This window comes from Macadamia integrifolia, chromosome 3 (assembly GCF_013358625.1).
Source record: "Macadamia integrifolia cultivar HAES 741 chromosome 3, SCU_Mint_v3, whole genome shotgun sequence".
Taxonomy (NCBI): Eukaryota; Viridiplantae; Streptophyta; class Magnoliopsida; order Proteales; family Proteaceae; genus Macadamia; species Macadamia integrifolia.
Window position 1 is genome coordinate 32,566,553 of NC_056559.1, and position 18,543 is coordinate 32,585,095.

General features: G+C 39.8%; 1 protein-coding gene and 1 pseudogene across 1 annotated transcript in view; one reads left to right on the forward strand and one right to left on the reverse strand.

Annotated features, from left to right (window-relative positions):
* The first annotated feature begins 3,838 nt into the window (after window positions 1–3,838).
* LOC122074766 (chlorophyll a-b binding protein of LHCII type 1-like) overlaps window positions 3,839–18,543 on the forward strand; it is a 17,136-nt gene continuing 2,431 nt past the window's right edge. Inside the window, exons 1-2 of the mRNA XM_042639729.1 lie at window positions 3,839–4,702; window positions 7,005–7,011. Coding sequence (XP_042495663.1) covers window positions 3,909–4,702; window positions 7,005–7,011 — 801 coding nt within the window. The 5' untranslated portion in view covers window positions 3,839–3,908. The remainder of the gene's footprint in view (window positions 4,703–7,004; window positions 7,012–18,543) is intronic.
* Window positions 6,865–15,393, reverse strand: LOC122074767 (annotated as a pseudogene).

Below are 18,543 nucleotides of genomic sequence, written 5' to 3' on the forward strand. Positions count from 1 at the left end.
GCTAAGCATAGCCTTATTCAAATCCCTAAGTTTCCTAATTCCCAAACCTCCTTCCTCTTTAGGTTTGCATAAGGTGTCCCACTTCACAGTGATCGATCTTGTGGAGTCCACCTCCCCTATCCAAATAAAGTTTTTCATCCATCACTCCATGGTAGCAAAAAGAGATGATGGCCACCAATACACTGCGAAGCTATGATTAGGGATGCCAGTAATGACGGTTCGAACCAACTCCACCCTCCCTGCCAGTGATAAGAGTTTTCCCTTCCACCCCACTAAACGCCCTTTCACCTTGTCCATGACAAGCAGCAAAGCATCCTTCTTCACTCTCCCCTTGAATATTTCAACTCCTAAATATTTAGTAGGAAAATTGCAGCTCTAAATCCCCATGATTTCTGAGATAGCATGCTTTCTATCTGGAGCGATTTTTCCAAGGAAGAGCTACTCTTCTCAAAGTTTATGCATTGCCTTGAGAATTCCTAATACTTTAAGAGAAAATTTTTTAAATTGCTAATATACATACCTCTGGGATGTGTTGGAGAAGATGAAGATGTCATCGGCAAAGAGAATATGATCAGGGGTAGCAACTCCTCTAGGACCATGGATTGGGTTCAACTTTTTTGAAGACCAGTCTCGATAGTCCCCTGGACAGCACTTCCTTCGCTAGAATAAACAACATAGGGGATATCAGATCTCCTTGTCTCAGACCGCTCTCCACTCCAAAGAACCCCTGAGGTCCTCCATTGACAAGAACTGATATCTTGGAAGATACCAAAATTTGATGAAGCCATTTGATCCATTTCGTTGAAAAACCAAACCTGCGCAGAACCTGAAAAATAAAGGACCAAGAAATCGTGTCATAAGCTTTCCTGGTGTCTATTTCCAGGCGGAGCCCACCTCCTCTGACAGCAGAAAACATCAAGTTTGCCAGCTCTGACACCACGCTAATATTGTCATGGATCAGCTTTCCCTTCTGGAAGGCTCCCTGCTCTTCAGATATCATCTTGGGGAGGAGAGTCTCTAATTGCAGTGCCGTCACCTTCAAAATAATTTTGCAAAAAAAATTGCCCATGCAGAGAGGCCCTTCGAAATCAACCCCCATATGTTACGTATGGAATTCAAGATATCTTACCCCGAACACTTGTCTATGTCTCTCTGATGAGAAATCATGGTATTTCCCATCATTGAGAACCTCATAAATCTATGTACACTACTTGTTCTTGTTTTTTCCATTATCTTCTACATTATTTTAGGGTTGTGTTTCTACACATAAAAGGTTGAATGATATAGAAAATTTATATGTTATTTGCATATATTAGCTTCTTAGACACAAAACGATAATAGATAGCTTAATAGTATATATAATGAAGGGAGAGAAGATAATTGAGAACATAGAGGGTGGGGAGGGACTATATGAAAGTGAAGTACACATAGTTTAATCAAGGTATCAATTTAATCACGTGGTTGAGTCTGATGCTTCCTTTGTTGGGAGACTAGGAAGAATGAAGAATTTTTTCCCTTGCTCCATTTTGTTCCCATATAAGGCAAGAAATACATCTCTCATCGATCGATATTTTTATGAGGATAGTGTTTTTTTTCCATGTGGCATCTTGTAGACCACGCATCATCTGTGGACAGTGGACCTGGATTCATCACTCTGTATTCTGCTGACACATGGGGTAGGGTACCGTTTGCTTGACACACCCTATCAAGAATCTTCTACATGGTTTGAATCTTTTCATGACGAATCATGTCATGCCACATCTCCTTATCTGATCATAACATATCCATCCATCTTAGAGATGTTAATTAGAGGGCAATATCTGCTGAAAAAAAATATATTTCTAAATGGATCCCTTATAGGTATTTCTAAATGGAATTGTTGGGCTGGCATTGATATTTCAAGGGTAAGATTCCACTTTAATGGTGTTTGGTGTAGGCTTCTGTGCATATTAGAATGGAATTCTTCTGCTTACCCCCCCCCCCAAAAAAAAAGGAATTCTTCTCTGTACAAATATGAAAGTAGTCCTAAAAAGGGTTCACTATTGAAATATCACTTTCAGAGCGTTCATAGTCTTGACTATCAAGTCCCTCAAAGCCTAATTCAGTAAAAAAAAAAAATCATGTGTATTGACAGGCATCTCCATTTATGTATATATACATTTATATTACTCTAACCACTATTGTGCGTAATCCCTAGCTTAGATTTTCAAAGATCTATTTTTCATGTGAAAATCTCCCATATGGAAGAAACTTGACACATGAGTATGGGACCAAGGGTTCTGTAAAAAAATGTTTCTACCACAGACACATAAGGATGACTGGGGTGTATAATACCCATTTTGATTACTTTCATGGCAATGAGTCTACAATAGTTAAGGGTTTGAAGTTTGATATGCATAAGTAGTTTAACATAGTTCTAAGTAAACATATCCTTTATAATTAGAAGCCTAATCAATCATAATGTAAATGAGAGAGAAGAATTTACGCAATACACATATGTATGTTGCCTCAACTGTGGCACATTATCCGAATGTTGATCAAGTTCTCGTATGAGAACCATTCTCGTACGGGCTGATCCACACAAATGGAATCCACCACAAAGTTGGTTGTTGGGTGGATTTCATCTGTGCGATCAGCTCTGTACGAAAATAATTCTCGTATTAAAACTTGATCCGCTCTCACATTATCCATCACAAATAACTAACAATCAAATATAAATTAGCCATTTAAAGAGTTTTTGTCATCAAAATCAGTGCTCCAATGTAGTAAACCTTAACTTCTTATACTTTTTAAGGAAAAAAAAATTGATGCATATTTTTCAATTACCAATGTCAAAGCTCATACCCTAATGCTCCATGATAATTTTCTTGCATCATTCTCTAAGTCTATAAGGGAAATATTCTTCTCACTCTCCCAACAAAGGAGGCACTTGACTCAACCAAATGCATGAATTGGTACCTAAATTGAAATTGTTCTTGGAGTCAAAAGCCATAAAACTTTTGAAAAGCATTGAATGAGGTTTCCACTATTGTAGGGTTTGAAAGGGATAAATGTACGCAACATTACCCTTTACTTCACAAAAAAAAGTTATTTCTAAGTTTTAAACCTATAATTAACATGTTGCAATATGTAACTCAATCAATGCTCCACACGCTCGTCCACTATAGTCTTTTGTTTGTATTTCTCACTATTTTCAAACCTTTGACATGAGGCACCCATTTAGATTAAAACTGGTTCAAATCCAATGGTATGAGCCCATTAGATATCTTCAGCATAAATTGACAATTGACCAACTGTGGAACGGTTCAATGAAATTTGGACCATGACAGTGGTGTTGATGGATTTGAATCCATCCTCCCTTCTCCCACCATTCAACAGCTATACACAGTGAAATCCGTACTTGGAATTCTCAATGGGAATGCCTACAGAAATTATCTCAGCAACTGGTGGATTTGAGAGTGCCAACTGTCCTCAATACAAAAATCCCCAAAACCCAACTTTTCCAATGGGAAGAGGGATAGAGATCTTAACAAGATAAGGACTTCCTCACTCTAGACCATCTTGTAGACCACGCATTTTTCCATGTGGCATCTTGTAGACCACGCATCATCTGTGGACAGTGGACAGTGGACAGTGGACCTGGATTCATCACTCTGTCTATTCTACTGATACATGGGGTAGGGTACCGTTTGCTTGACACACCCTATCAAGAATCTTCTACATAGTTTGAATCTTTTCATGACGAATCATATCATGCCACGTGTCCTTATCGATCATAACATATCCATCTCTCACTCCTTGCTTACACCTCCACTACTATAAATATCAGCCAAGTAAGCCCATCTCTCCCACCCAGCAGTTTCCCATTCGTTTTTTGTTAAGGATTTTCCCAACTTCTATCATACAACATGGCTGCAGCTGCTTCCACAATGGCTCTCTCCTCTCCTTCTCTGGCCGGAAAGGCTGTGAAGCTAGGCAGATCTGCCTCTGAGCTTTTCGGTGAAGGGAGGATCACCATGAGAAAAGCCAAACCTATCTCATCCGGCAGCCCCTGGTACGGCCCTGACCGTGTCAAGTACTTGGGTCCCTTCTCTGGTGAGCCTCCATCCTACCTGACCGGAGAATTCCCCGGTGACTATGGCTGGGACACTGCCGGGCTATCTGCTGACCCCGAGACCTTCGCTAAGAACCGTGAGCTTGAGGTCATCCACAGCAGATGGGCTATGCTTGGAGCCCTTGGTTGTGTCTTTCCTGAGCTCCTTTCACGCAATGGAGTCAAGTTCGGTGAGGCCGTGTGGTTCAAGGCCGGTGCCCAAATCTTCTCTGAGGGTGGATTGGACTATTTGGGTAACCCCAGCTTGATTCATGCACAGAGCATTCTAGCCATCTGGGCTACACAGGTTATCTTGATGGGTGCTGTTGAAGGCTACCGTGTTGCAGGTGGACCTCTTGGTGAGGTCACTGACCCACTCTACCCAGGTGGTAGCTTTGACCCACTTGGGCTTGCCGATGATCCTGAGGCTTTTGCTGAGTTGAAGGTGAAGGAGCTCAAGAATGGTAGGTTGGCTATGTTCTCTATGTTTGGGTTCTATGTCCAGGCCATTGTTACTGGAAAGGGACCTTTGGAGAACCTGGCTGACCACCTTGCTGACCCTGTCAACAACAATGCTTGGGCTTATGCCACCAACTTCGTCCCCGGCAAGTGAGTGGATTGAGGAGGCACTCTTCCTTCAACAATTAGTGTGAGATTGTTTTGAAATAAGTTTGTGTTGATCATATAAATCAATGCAAACTAATGGAAATTATGTGAATTTTGTGTATTAGTGAACATTTTCTAATGTATTTTGCTTCATTTTCTATGTGAATTGCTTCAATAATCAAAGCTTCCCCCCCTCTTGTTATTTCTTCAGTAATCTCTTGATACCAGCCAGGTTGATGTCAATGTAAGCCCAACTTGGAGAACTTGATGTGCAACCCAAGGTATTCCCCATGTTTTTATTGTCATTTATTTAACTTTAGATATAACACACAAGCAAGCATTTCAAGAGAGTGGAATCAGGATCTGGTTCGGTCCAGCATCAGATTGGAATCGGACTGGATCGGTGAAGAATAGGCCGAAATATGTCCTAGCCCTAGAAATCCATTATGTCACAGCCTTTTATTTTTTAAAAGAATTGGGGGTGTTGGTGTTGGGTGTGGGATCTGAAGCCAGTTATTGAATCAGGTTACTGATCACCCTATCTTAGCCAAACATGCTGATGAAAGAGGTTATCAATGCAGTTTTGAAACTTCTTATTGTTCCTTTTGTTTTCTGTACTGTTCAGTTGATAGATAATAAACTCAAACAAAACCAATAACTGATAACAAGTGTAGGGGAAATTTAACTATCAACATGGTTATTATTAAACATCAGGTGGGTAGTGGGTAATCTTTTAACAGAAAAAAAAAAAAAAAAGGGAACGTAGTTCTGTAGGCATATTCTATTTTGCATCTTGCCTTTTGAGAGTTCAACCAATTCGCTCACAAGAGGAGGATGTCCAAGGGTGGATCAGCTTTCCCTTCTGGAAGGCTCCCTACTTTTCAGATATCATCTTGGGGAGGAGAGTCTTTAATTGCAGAGCCATCAGCTTCAAAATATTTTTGCAAAACAAATTGCCCATGCAGAGAGGCCCTTCGAAATCAACCCCCATATGTTACGTATGGAATTCAAGATATCTTACCCCGAACACTTGTCTATGTCTCTATGATGGGAAATCATGGTATTTCTTGTGACTTCATGATGGAGAAAGATTATTTTATGGATAATCTGGTCATTGGGAAGGTTAGAAACTACTAGGTGACAATCCTTGGATTTGACACATTCTCCATTTATGGAAAATACTTCTAGATTTAAATTTAGATGGCGTTAGGGGTCCCCTACTGATGGCATTCATTTTTATGGCTGTATCTGGCGAGTTCCTACCAACCCCTACCCGCCCCTCTTTGTATGATTTTATCGTTTTCCTTTTTATACTTTTAGGGAAAAAGAAAGCCACTTGCTTGCTTATGTCTACGCTTAGACATTGGCTGGGGTGAAAAGATTGTGTTATCCCTTGCCCCATGTGTTGAAGATTATCACAAATGGCTTCCCATTGGTCTGTACAATGGTGCAGTGGCTATGTAAGTGGGTAGCATTCTCTTGCCCATAATTTTAATACAATCTAAAACTTATAGTAAAAAACAAAAAACAAAAAACAAAAAAACAAAAACAAAAACAAAAATCCACCACCCACACCTTTCCCAACAAAAAGAAAGGGAAAAAAATAAAATAAATAATAGTAGTAATAATAATAAAGGGCTTGAGAGATGAATTAAGCTTTATTCCTCCTATGACTTACATGTGCTACTTCATTTCCTCGGTGGACCTCAAAAGCACCAAGCAATTGCATTACATTCAGGCTCAGATCTATCAGTTTTTTTTATCAATGTAGCTTCCAAGGATACCAAGACACCTTATATGTCCACTCCAAATGCCAGTTCTACCAGAATTGCGATATCTATGGTACAGTAGACTTCATTTTTGGACATGCTACTGTTGTGCAATAGCATTTTTATGATAGATAGGGAGGAAAGTAGGTAACAGTCAGGAGACTTGAACTTGAGACCTCTTGATGAGCACTAGGCAATTGTTGTTTCATGGATTTGTTTATGTTCCTCTAGGCTGACTAATTCAATTGTTCATTGTCTAACCCAAAGAACTAACACGGTAGAGATGGGAGGTCAGGAGACAAAATTAGAAGATCAAATTGATGAAGAAACTGTATACAGATCCAGAAAGGGACAATCCCAACAAATAGTACAAAAAATTTCACAATTTTTCTTCAATTTATATCAGAAACAATAATCTCATCAAGTGCACACTCAACTGGAAGGACCTGTTCCCCATGAAGACACTCCCCTAGTCACTCACTTGCCAGGGACAAAGTTTGTGGCATAAGCCCAAGCATTGTTGTTAACAGGGTCAGCAAGATGGTCAGCCAGGTTCTCCAAAGGCCCCTTTCCAGTCACAATGGCCTGAACAAAGAACCCAAACATGGAGAACATGGCTAACCTACCATTCTTAATCTCCTTCACCTTCAACTCAGCGAGAGCCTCAGGATCAACAGCAAGCCCAAGTGGGTCAAAGCTGCCACCGGGGTAGGGCGGGTCAGTCACCTCACCAAGAGGCCCACCAGCAACACGGTAGCCTTCAATAGCCCCCATCAAAATAACCTGTGTAGCCCAGATGGCTAGAATGCTCTGTGCATGGATCAAACTAGGGTTACCCAAATAGTCCAATCCACCTTCAGAGAAGATTTGGGCACCGGCCTTGAACCACACGGCCTCCAAACTTCACTCCATTAAGTGAAAGGAGCTCGGGGAAGACACAACCAAGGGCTCCAAGCATAGCCCATCTGCTGTGGATGACCTCAAGCTCACGGTTCTTGGCGAAGGTCTCGGGGTCAGCCGATAGCCCGGCAGTGTCCCAGCCATAGTCACCGGGGAATTCTCCTGTGAGATAGGATGGAGGCTCACCGGAGAAGGGGCCCAAGTACTTGACACGGTCAGGACCATACCAAGGGCTACCGGATGAGATGGGCTTGGCTGTAGTCTTTCTCATGGTGACCCTCCCTTCACCGAGAAGCTCGGAGGCGGGTCGGCCGAGCTTCACAGCCTTTCCGGCCAAAGAAGGAGATTAGAGAGCCATTGCGGAAGCAGCCATTGTGAATGATACAATTTGAGAGAGTACTAGTGCTGGGTGTGAGAGTAGGGCTTGCTTTGCTGCTATTAATAGGAGTTGAGGATTAAGGACTGAGCAAGTCCTATCTTCTAAGATCTCTTTCTCTCTTCCCATTGGAGAAATTGGGTTTTGGGGATTTTGTTTTGAGTCAGCACAGTTGGCACTCTCAAAACCATCAGTTGGTGAGATAAGTTGATTGACATTCCATTGGGAATCCCAAGGTTGGAGTTCACCTTGTACGTCCAAGGGATATAAGTCTTCCACGTTACAGTTCTGAGGTTATAGTTAGGAAATTGTGGCTGAGAGGTAAAGAATGGTGGCTGATGAAGAAGGGTTATATGGTTTAGTACTATAGAGGACTTGGAGGGCCAGATGGGATTCAAATCTATCAATACTGGTCCATGGTCCAAAATCCAAATTTCATCCAACCGTTTCACAGTAAACCAAGTGTCAATTTAAGTTGTCATAGCATAATAAAAAAATAAAAAAAAAAGTCAAATCAAGCTTACATTATGTAATGGGCATACATTGCTGGTGGGGTGGTGGTAATTTTGTGGGTCTCTATGTCTAGACAAGGCCTTGGGATTAGGATTTTTCCTTTTTCTTTTTTTCCTCTAAACAATATGCTTAGCTACATTGTTCTAATTAATTTTATTTATATTAATTTAGATAAAAATATAAATATATAGTATTTTAATTAATTTTCTATAATTAAAAGAAAATTTTAGAAAATAAAATATTTATTCTTGGCGCTTGATTTGACTAAGGGCATCTCCTCAACTCAGATATGTAGCCATTTTTCAATAGATTTTTTTTTTTTTATTTAGGACTTTCTTCATGATTTGGAGTCTCCCAGAACTTTAGAATGTCACTTTCTAAAAAATATTATAAAATCAAAGGAAATTTTTACTATTTATAGATTCTATTTTTTCTCATAAGATTTTCAATATTCATATATTTTCCATGTAAATGAATTAACAATTTCGTATTGGGATTTGGGAGTTACTATTATTGAAGGTTCAAAATCTAGATTTCAGAAAATCAACCCATTAATGTGGGACTAAAAAGGAAAGGTATGGCTCCCCAAATGGGTGTTTGCGACACTACAACAGCTCCTCCCTACAGCATCGTAGATGGATATATCTACGGTGCCACAAGACCCTAACACTTGGTTCCATATTTTGGCCTTGTTGTTTTTTAGTGGAGAATTATTTTCAAAGGCAGTGTGAAACCGATCTTATCTTTCCATTGATGGATAAATTTAAAGTTAATAAATTAATAGGTTGAAAGGTTAATCTCTATGACGGGAAGGGTGGTTCAACTGGTTAAATCGATTATATCTAATATCATGTCAACAATTTCTTGATTTATTGGTGGCCTTCCTCCCTAGCTGGTTAAACTAATTGAACGACAAATGAAATATTTCATATGGCCAAATGATCTGGACCTCTCAATTTTTAAGTCGGATTCAATGTGTAAACCCAAAGAAGATTGAGGGTATTCAGAAGTTAAAAGGATGTAAATAAAGCCCTTCTCTATAAGCTATGTTAGTTTGTTAAGGTTGGAAACTCGATCTTTGTCACTTATGTTAGAGAAAATTTGTGAAGGCAGATGGCAGTCTCAAGAAAACATCTCAATCTTCCTCAATATGTCAAGGCATTAGGAAGATCTCAAATTTTATTTCATACTCCTAATGGCACTTCCCCAATGTAATGTATCATTTAATGCAAAATATTTGGGTGATAGTTGATGTTATAAATCTTCCTCAAAAATGTAGTGCTGAGTGTGCGTAATGAGTCTTTCTCAATCAGGGTCGTTCTCTTTTCAATTGGCTGATTGAGATTTATCTCTTTTTTACTAATGGCAATGCCGAAAATGGAGTTTCAGATCTTCTTGTAATTGTCTCTATATCAATGTATGCCTAGCTAGACGTTAATTTTTATACTTTAAAGAAAAAAATGGCAATCATTTGTTTACTTTTCGATGAAATTGGTATGAACAACCCTACATTGTTTGATGGAATTGAGGGAATTAATCAATAACATTCTTCACCAAATCAAGTTGCATTTGCATCTTGATCTCGGCACCAATTGTTGCCAATATGGGTTTTGTTATCTAAAATGTTTAGACACCGTAAAAAATGGGTTTCACACTAGTACATGTGGTTTTCCTTTGCTACATGTGATAACAACTGGTTGATGAAATGGTGTTGTTCCTCTGATCTTGTTGAAGTTGATGTTGCTAAGCTTAATAAGTGATGGAACCTACAAACATATATTAAACAAAAAAAATTTGCATTGATCTTCAAATCAAACAATAATGATAATAATCTTGTTTGAATTTTACTACACCCTTGTTGCATTGGTAGTGTGGGCAATACTGTTGATCAATGATGAGCCTGTACTAGTCCTCCAACTTGAAACCCAATTGAAGCACTCTTGCACGGTCCCCTTAAGACCACAGGACCCAAGAGATACGTACCCTTGGCGATGAGAACATTACCCTGCTCCACTGATGAACATGATGCAGTCCAAGCTGAGATCACAGATCGCCCTGTACTTTGTTAGGTCGAAAACAGCAGCTTCGGCAACTCTTACTAATTAGAACAATGCGAATGATGCCCATTGCTTCCATTTCAAATCCATTTTCATCTTAAAAAATCTCTCTCTCGCTCTCTCTCTCTCTCTCTCTCTCTCTTATGCTTCTTTTCTTCAATGAAGCCAAGAATTCTTTCCTCCCAAAACCAGGAAAGAATAATAGAGAGTAAAGAGGGAGAAGGAGAAAAGAGAAAGGCTGCAAAAAACTCCACAGAAAACAATGGCCTATTCTCTTTTGGTTTTCTTTTCTTCTCTTTTATAGTGAGATCTTATCTCGCAGCACATCTATAGTAAATTGGGTAAGAACAAACTTTGAAGTGGAGATTTCGGCTCTAATCCTCGGTTTTGAGAGGGCAAGGGAGCTTGGCATTAATAGACTCTGGGTGAAATGCAACTCGGTAGCTGTGTTCATGATGGTTTCAAAGGGGATGTTGCTTTGGTATGTGCGGCAAGAGTGGACTTTTCTTCGGTTCTTTCTCTCTTGAATTGAATGGAAGATATCACATTGCTTCAGAGAAGAGAACCCCATTGCTGATTTTCTTCAGAAGTCAGGACCAAAATTTTGTAACTCTTCTCCCTTGGAATCTTGGCCCTCCTTGGTCTAACAGTCTAGGACGAGCTTCATCTAGACGTGGAAGGTAGATCAAGATTTTGTTTCTTAGCCTATCATTGATTATATTCTCTAAGTGTGGTAGTTTTTTTTCTTTTAATAAATGAACTTTAGCGAAAAATGGAAAATTGGGGAAGATATCAGCAGTTTTACATGTTTGGGGTTCACCTGAATCTGTTGCCAGGGGAATTCTTTCTCCCCTTGTTATCATAGATAAATTTGATTACTACACCATCTAAGATATGTTTATCTGAACGGTCCACTATTTGAGCCAGATGGTAAGTTGATTTGATAATTCTGATAGTTAGATAGAAACATTCGGACGGCCCTAAGCCTAAATTTCAGGACCTTATTTAATCACAGAGGTCACAATTTGGGATCTAAAATCCGGAACTAGATTGGCCTATTAATAAACGTGGAGGTTTTTGGGATCTGATTCTGTTATCGAATAATAAATGGAACGGATAATTTTAGGATGAGATTCCCAACAGTATCAGTACAGATACACGAGTAGGTACCAAATGGAAGCTGAACTATTAGTACCATTTCAAAGGTTATGTTTTATGTTCTTGTGTTCAAATTTTTTGTGACTGTAGTTTGATGCATCTGGGTTTTATTTTCTTTTGTCGAGGTTTTCAGCTAATGGAAATTTAGTTCCATTGCTATAAACTTGTTTAGAATTTAGTTCCATTACTATAAACTTGTTTGGTGATTGCATCAAAATTATGTTGAGGCTTTTTTATTTGATTGATCATCATTAATTTTTAATTAGTTTTTATTTTAAGAAGCTTGCATGTGAATTTAGAAAGTTTGAATCAGTAAAACATTCATCATGGCTTGGTGGTTATTTGGGTAGTTGTTTGTCTTTTCTTTAGAGCTTACCCTGTTAGAGGGATTGTTTTATTTTGAGACATGACTTTGTGGCTTCCTGCTTTTGGCATGGGTTTCGTTCCTGTTTTGGTTCCCTCTGTAGGGCTTGTTCCTCCCCCCCCCCCCCCCTTTTTTTTTCCTTCTTCCCTTGGGCATTTTGTGCCTTTTAAGGGTTTGTATTCCCCCTCCCCTTATTTTTCCCTCCTTTGGTATTGAATTATTTATTCACCCAAAATATATATATATATATATATATTCATTATGGTTTTATATTCTATGATAAGAGACACCCTAATTCTTATAAGATGAGGAACTATTCAAGCTCTCCTTTTTTTTTTAACAATGCCTAGAACTGTTTAGGAGCCAATATTGTCACATTCCATTAATAAACAAGATCAGGACTTAGGTTTGATCCCATTAACTAAACAGTATGGGTCTAGGATTGACACCTTTGATACTGGTACAGACCTGTCCTAAACACTGGGAATTGTTCAAATTGACACCCTTATTTAATTAACCGTGCATATTCCAATGCTCCCTCCTAGAGTCCTTAGATTTTCAAAGTTTATTTAGGCATATGGAACCTTAGGGTCTCTTTGTCCTATTGAGTCTACCATATGATAGATATTTTGGCCATGTTAGTTCATTTTTTTCTTACAACCTTCGCCCTATTAGTTTATTCCCTTTTTCTTTTTTTTCTTTTTTTTTTTTTTTTTTTGCTTAACACTACTAGTTCATTTTTAACTTTCAATGACCGAGTCATGTAAGCTAATAATTAAAATAAAGCAAAATGTTTTCTGTCCAAGAGCATGGCCTATGCCAATACTCCCTTGTGTCTATCTCTCTCCTTCCCTTATAAAATGATGCCTCTATCCATCCTTCGGGGAGGAGAGAGATAGAGCCAGAGAGTTGGCATAGGCCACATCTCGAATAGAAAATTCTTCTCCATTGGCCCCACATGCTAGTGTTGCCTACGCCAAACTGGTAGGGTACTTTCTCCCAAAGATAAATTAATTGCAGAAGCTCGCTTATGCCCACCTTGCCCCCTACTTGGATGCATGTGCGCCTCCCCTGGTTGGTCCTTGTGCTGGAGCAAAGGCCATACTACCAGGTAGCAATCCCCAGCCGAAATGTTTTTTGTTCATTTGTGAAGTCCACTAAGGTTGGAGAGCCCCTTTCCCTCTCGCAAACCCTAGGCTAAGAAAAAACCTATTTTGTCCGCCACATTGGAGCAGCTTGGCTAGATGCTCCCCCCCCCCCCCCTCTCTCTCTCTCTCTCTCTCTCTCTTGTTGGTGCTTCTTCTCGGTTGAAATCGCATATTGGCCACCAACCCTATTGGACCTTATGCTCGTTTGGATCAGCTACCTTACCTTGGCCATCTACCTTGTAGGTCCCCATCTCTACTAGATCTTATGCTTGTTTGGAATTCCCGCTGGGCCAACTACCCCTTCGCCTCCGATCTCATTTTCCTACTCTAGCTCTGGTTGCCATTTCACTCTGCCGGTCTATTTTGTCGTTGCTTGGTCTGCAACCATTCGTTGCCAGCCCTGCTTGACCTGCCATCCTCTACTTGGCTTTTGCCTTTGGCTGCCACATATGCTCGGCCGAAATCTGCTTCTTCATTGCCCTCTGCAAGGCCAACGCTCAGTTGTGGCTGTCACCTCCACTAGGCCAGCCGCAAACTTGGTCATGGGCCCTCGGCAAGGCCAGCGCCCTCCAAAGTGGCAGTCCTCTTAGAGTTTCTCAGACCCTAACTAGATTTGACTTGGTTGCCCTTGATGTGCTTCCTTGCTCTGATTTTAGCCCTTGTGGGATTTTGTGAGGTATTGGACATGTTGGACTTGAAGACCTTTGGGCCTTGGTTACAGTCCTTTGAGTTGAATGGACTTCTTAACTCTTGCATTTAGCCCATGTGGGCTCTTGTTATACTGGCGGGGTTGTAATTTCCTACTCTCTTTCTTTAATATATTTATTTACCCATCCAAAAAAATAAAAAGTCCATTAAGGTTATGGTTTTGTTTAGGCCTCACAACCCATTGTTAGTGGCAATTTGCCGGGGAAGGCGAAGTTGAACCTAGGTCCATCACAGTATATATTGCCCTAGTATTGGTCGCCATGTTCTTTCTCTTTGTAATTTATGGTTTTCCTTTGTAGCTGCTATATTACCTAGCCTTGATCATCACTGTACCCTAAAGATGATTGGAATCAAACTTCGATATATCCCAAATGGGTTCTCATGGATTCTTTTGACTCATTTACCTTCTACTATAGATTTGTTTACCTCCCAACCCCCCCCCCTAATTTTTGTTTTACTGAACTCATTCAAGATCTACTTCAATTAGTGATGAATTAATCAATTTTCATACGCATAATAATATGAGGTAATGGGTCATTAGCATATCGATCTCTCTTAGCCCTTCATGTCCCAGTCTAACCCAAGGAACTAACTCACAAAACCAAAAAGGCAGGAGAGATGGGAGCTCAAGTAACTAAATAAGATAAGATCTACTGATCAATTAGAAATTGTTGACAGATCCAGAAAGGATCAATCCCTACTAATAGTACAAAAAATTCACATTTTTTCTTCATTAATACGCATCAGTTTATATCACAAACAATAATCTCAAGCCCACACACAAATGGAAGGAGGACCTGTTCCCCATGAAGACATTCCCCTAGTCACTCACTTGCCGGGGACAAAGTTGGTGGCATAAGCCCAAGCATTGTTGTTGACAGGGTCAGCAAGGTGGTCAGCCAGGTTCTCCAAAGGTCCCTTTCCAGTCACAATGGCCTGAACATAGAACCCAAACATAGAGAACATAGCCAACCTACCATTCTTGAGCTCCTTCACCTTCAACTCAGCAAAAGCCTCAGGATCATCGGCAAGCCCAAGTGGGTCAAAGCTACCACCTGGGTAGAGTGGGTCAGTTACCTCACCAAGAGGTCCACCTGCAACACGGTAGCCCTCAACAGCACCCATCAAAATAACCTGTGTAGCCCAGATGGCCAGAATGCTTTGTGCATGGATCAAACTAGGATTACCCAAATAGTCCAATCCACCTTCAGAGAAGATTTGGGCACCGGCCTTGAACCACACGGCCTCACCGAACTTGACTCCATTGCGTGAAAGGAGCTCAGGGAAGACACAACCAAGGGCTCCAAGCATAGCCCATCTGCTGTGGATGACCTCAAGCTCACGGTTCTTAGCGAAGGTCTCGGGGTCGGCAGATAGCCCGGCAGTGTCCCAGCCATAGTCACCGGGGAATTCTCCGGTCAGGTAGGATGGAGGCTCACCGGAGAAGGGGCCCAAGTACTTGACACGGTCAGGACCATACCAAGGGCTACCGGATGAGATGGACTTTGCTGCAGACTTTCTCATGGTGACCCGCCCTTCACCGAGAAGCTTGGAGGCGGATCGGCCGAGCTTCACAGCCTTTCCGGCCAGAGAAGGAGATGAGAGAGCCATTGTGGAAGAAGCCATAGTCATAGTGAATTATGGATGGGGTAAATGGTGGAAGTATAGAGACTTGTGATGAGAGAGTTGGGCTTATTTGGTTGCTATTAATAGAAGTGGAGGATTGAGTAAAGGGCCAAGGGAATCCTTATCTTGTAAGATCTCTAGCTCTCTTCCCATTGGAGGAATTGGGTTTTGGGATTTTGTTTTGAGTGAACACAGTTGGCACTCTCAAATCCACCAGTTGCTGAGATAATTTCATTTGCCATTCAAATTGAGAAACCCTAGTTTGGAATCACTGTCTAACTCCAAGGGAGGATAGAGCTCCACGTTACAGTTTGGACTTGTGGCTGAGAGGTAAAGAATAGAGTCTGGGACACCCTGTTCTCATGGTCCAAAATCCAAGTATCATTGGACCGGTCCACAGTTAGCCAATTGTCAATTTATGCTGAAAATATCTTTTGGGCCCACATCGTTGGATTTGAACCAGTTTGTTGGATCCACAGCTCTGGAAAGAGAAGTGATTTGTGTTTAAGTGGATGCTGTTCATTTCTTTTACTGATCATCTAGACTTGGGTTAGAGGACAATACCTATGAGAGGGAAGAAAAAGAATAAAAAAAAGAGGGATTGAGTTTTTCTTGAGATAGTATCAGTTGTTCGTAGTCCGTACGATCATCTAGTCGTATGAATCAATAGTTAACACATGTTTTACCATTTGCCATTATAAGGATAAATAGCAGGTATATTTAGAAAAATATGACCAAGTGTTGGGTGTTGATTCGTATGACTAGGTGATCCTACGAACAACTAATCATTTTTCATTTCCTTGATTCACTGTGAAGGATGAATATTTTATTGGTGTTAAGTGAATTTAAAATAAAATATAAATTAAATACTTTCTTTTGTGTTTTATTTGTTTGGTTTCCCACAAATGTTAAATTAAGATCTTTCTTATGTTATTTTTCCCAATGTAAATATTGGGAGAACTTTAGTATCACACTGGATGTATAGGAGAATGAAGTGAAATTTATGTATTTGAATGAAAACTACAACGGTAGAGTTTAATGGAAAAAAATGATGTCCATGCTCTCTCATACAATGGATAAAGAGGGAATAACGTCTGTCAATGGCTAGATTTTCTTCACCAATAATGGAAAAAAAAAAAAAAAGGTTATATTAGACCACCCCTATGAGGTTATACATCTTCTATAAGTCACACCACCCGTTGGAGCCCTATAGCTTCCCCTATGTTTTGTTTCCCCAGTTCTTTCAAGGGATTAAAGATAAGCCCACGTGTCCCAATACATTAATATCTTTAATTATCTACTTTTAACATTTTATCAGTCTCTCTAAATGAAACTTGGCTAGTCATATGGAGGCCAAATTTTCTTATAAGTGGGCCCTAGTCTTCTAATTCATGTGTCAAATTTTGATTGAATTAGAGTTCTCCATAACTCATGGCAAAGGTTAGAAAATTAATTTTTTTTTTTTTAAATACTAATTTTATATTGTTGGAAATATAAATATGAAGATGAATATATTAAAAGGTAATTCATGTGATAAACCGAAGCCCTAAATATTTTACTTATAGACAACTCAAAGATTCTTTTATATATTCAATGGTTGGGATTGGCTACATCAACACTCTTTAATTATAGTCGAAGTAAAGCATCATACTGTTGATATGAGATTTTACAAGATTAAGGGAGCTTGTGTCAGAAAGCAGTATTCACTTGAGAAAAATTCATACATATCTCACTCCTGCAAATATGTTTACCAATTCAGTTACTACAAAGAAGTTTGAATTCTGTTTGAACTTGATTAATATTACTCATTGTTGAATATGAGGGACACACCAAATAGATATGGGTTTGTACCTCTGATGAGGTACGAGGATGAAAACGTCTATAGGTTATCTTTACAGGTTGCTTGACAGAATTCAAGCCAAGGTGGAGATTTTTAGTGTACGATGTCTTGTATTCCGTCAGCTTAATCTAGGGAGTACTGGTGCAGTACCTTGACAAGTAGAACGATGGTCCCGGTAACAGGTTAGCGGGCCGTGGGGGTTGCAAGGGGGGCAGGAGGCCCCCCTGCATAGCAGGAGTGTGTGTCCTCCTTTCGAATTTTTTATTTGAGGGCAGTTGTGTACTTTTTGGATTAGGGTTTTTCACTATATATTTTTAGCGAATGTTTCTTTCTCTGTGATGCAAGCAATACCCAGAGGTGTGAGAGATGAGCGTTGTAACCCTATTCTCCATTGATAGTAAAACAGGATCTCATCTCATCGAGGATGTAAGCGATCTTGCCTAACCTTGTAAATCTATGTATATTACTTGTTCTTGTTTTTTCTATTATCTTCTACATCATTTTAGGATTGTGTTTCTACACATACAAGGTTGAGTGATATGGAGAATTTATACGTTGCCTACATATATTAGCATCTTAGACACAAAACGATTATAGATAACTTAATAGTATATATAATGAAGAGCGAGAAGATAATCGAGAAGATCGAGGGTGGGGAGGAACTATATGGAAGTGAAGTACACATAGTTTAATAAAGGTATCAATTTAATCACGTGGTTGAGTCTGATGCTTCCTTTGTTGGGAGACTGGGAAGAAAAAGAGTTTTTTCCCTTGCTCCATTTTGTTCCCATATGAGGCAAGAAATACATGTGTCTCCCATCGGTCGAAATTTTTATGAGGGTAGTTTTTTTTTCCATGTGGCATCTTGTAAACCACGCATCTTCTGTGGACAATGGGACCTGGATTCATCACTTTGTATTCTGCTGACACATGGGGTAGGGTACCGTTTGCTTGAAATATCCTATCAAGAATCTTGTGCATGGTTTGAATCTTTTCATGACGAATCATGTCATGCCACGTCTCCTTGTCCGATCATAACATATCCATCCATCTTAGAGATGTTAATTAGAGGGCAATCTCTGCTGGAAAAAAATATATTTCTAAATGGATCCCTTATAGGTATTTCTAAAATGGAATTGTTGGGCTGGCATTGATATTTCAAGGGTAAGATTCCATTTTAATGGTGTTTGGTGTAGGCTTCTGTGCATATTAGAATGGAATTCTTCTGCTTACCCCCCCCCTCAATAAAAAAAGGAATTCTTCTCTATACAAATATGAAAGTAGTCCTAAAAAGGGTTCACTATTGAAATATCACTTTCAGAGCATTCATAGTCTTGACTATCCAAGTCCCTCAAAGCCTAATTCGGTAAAAAAAAAAAAAAAAA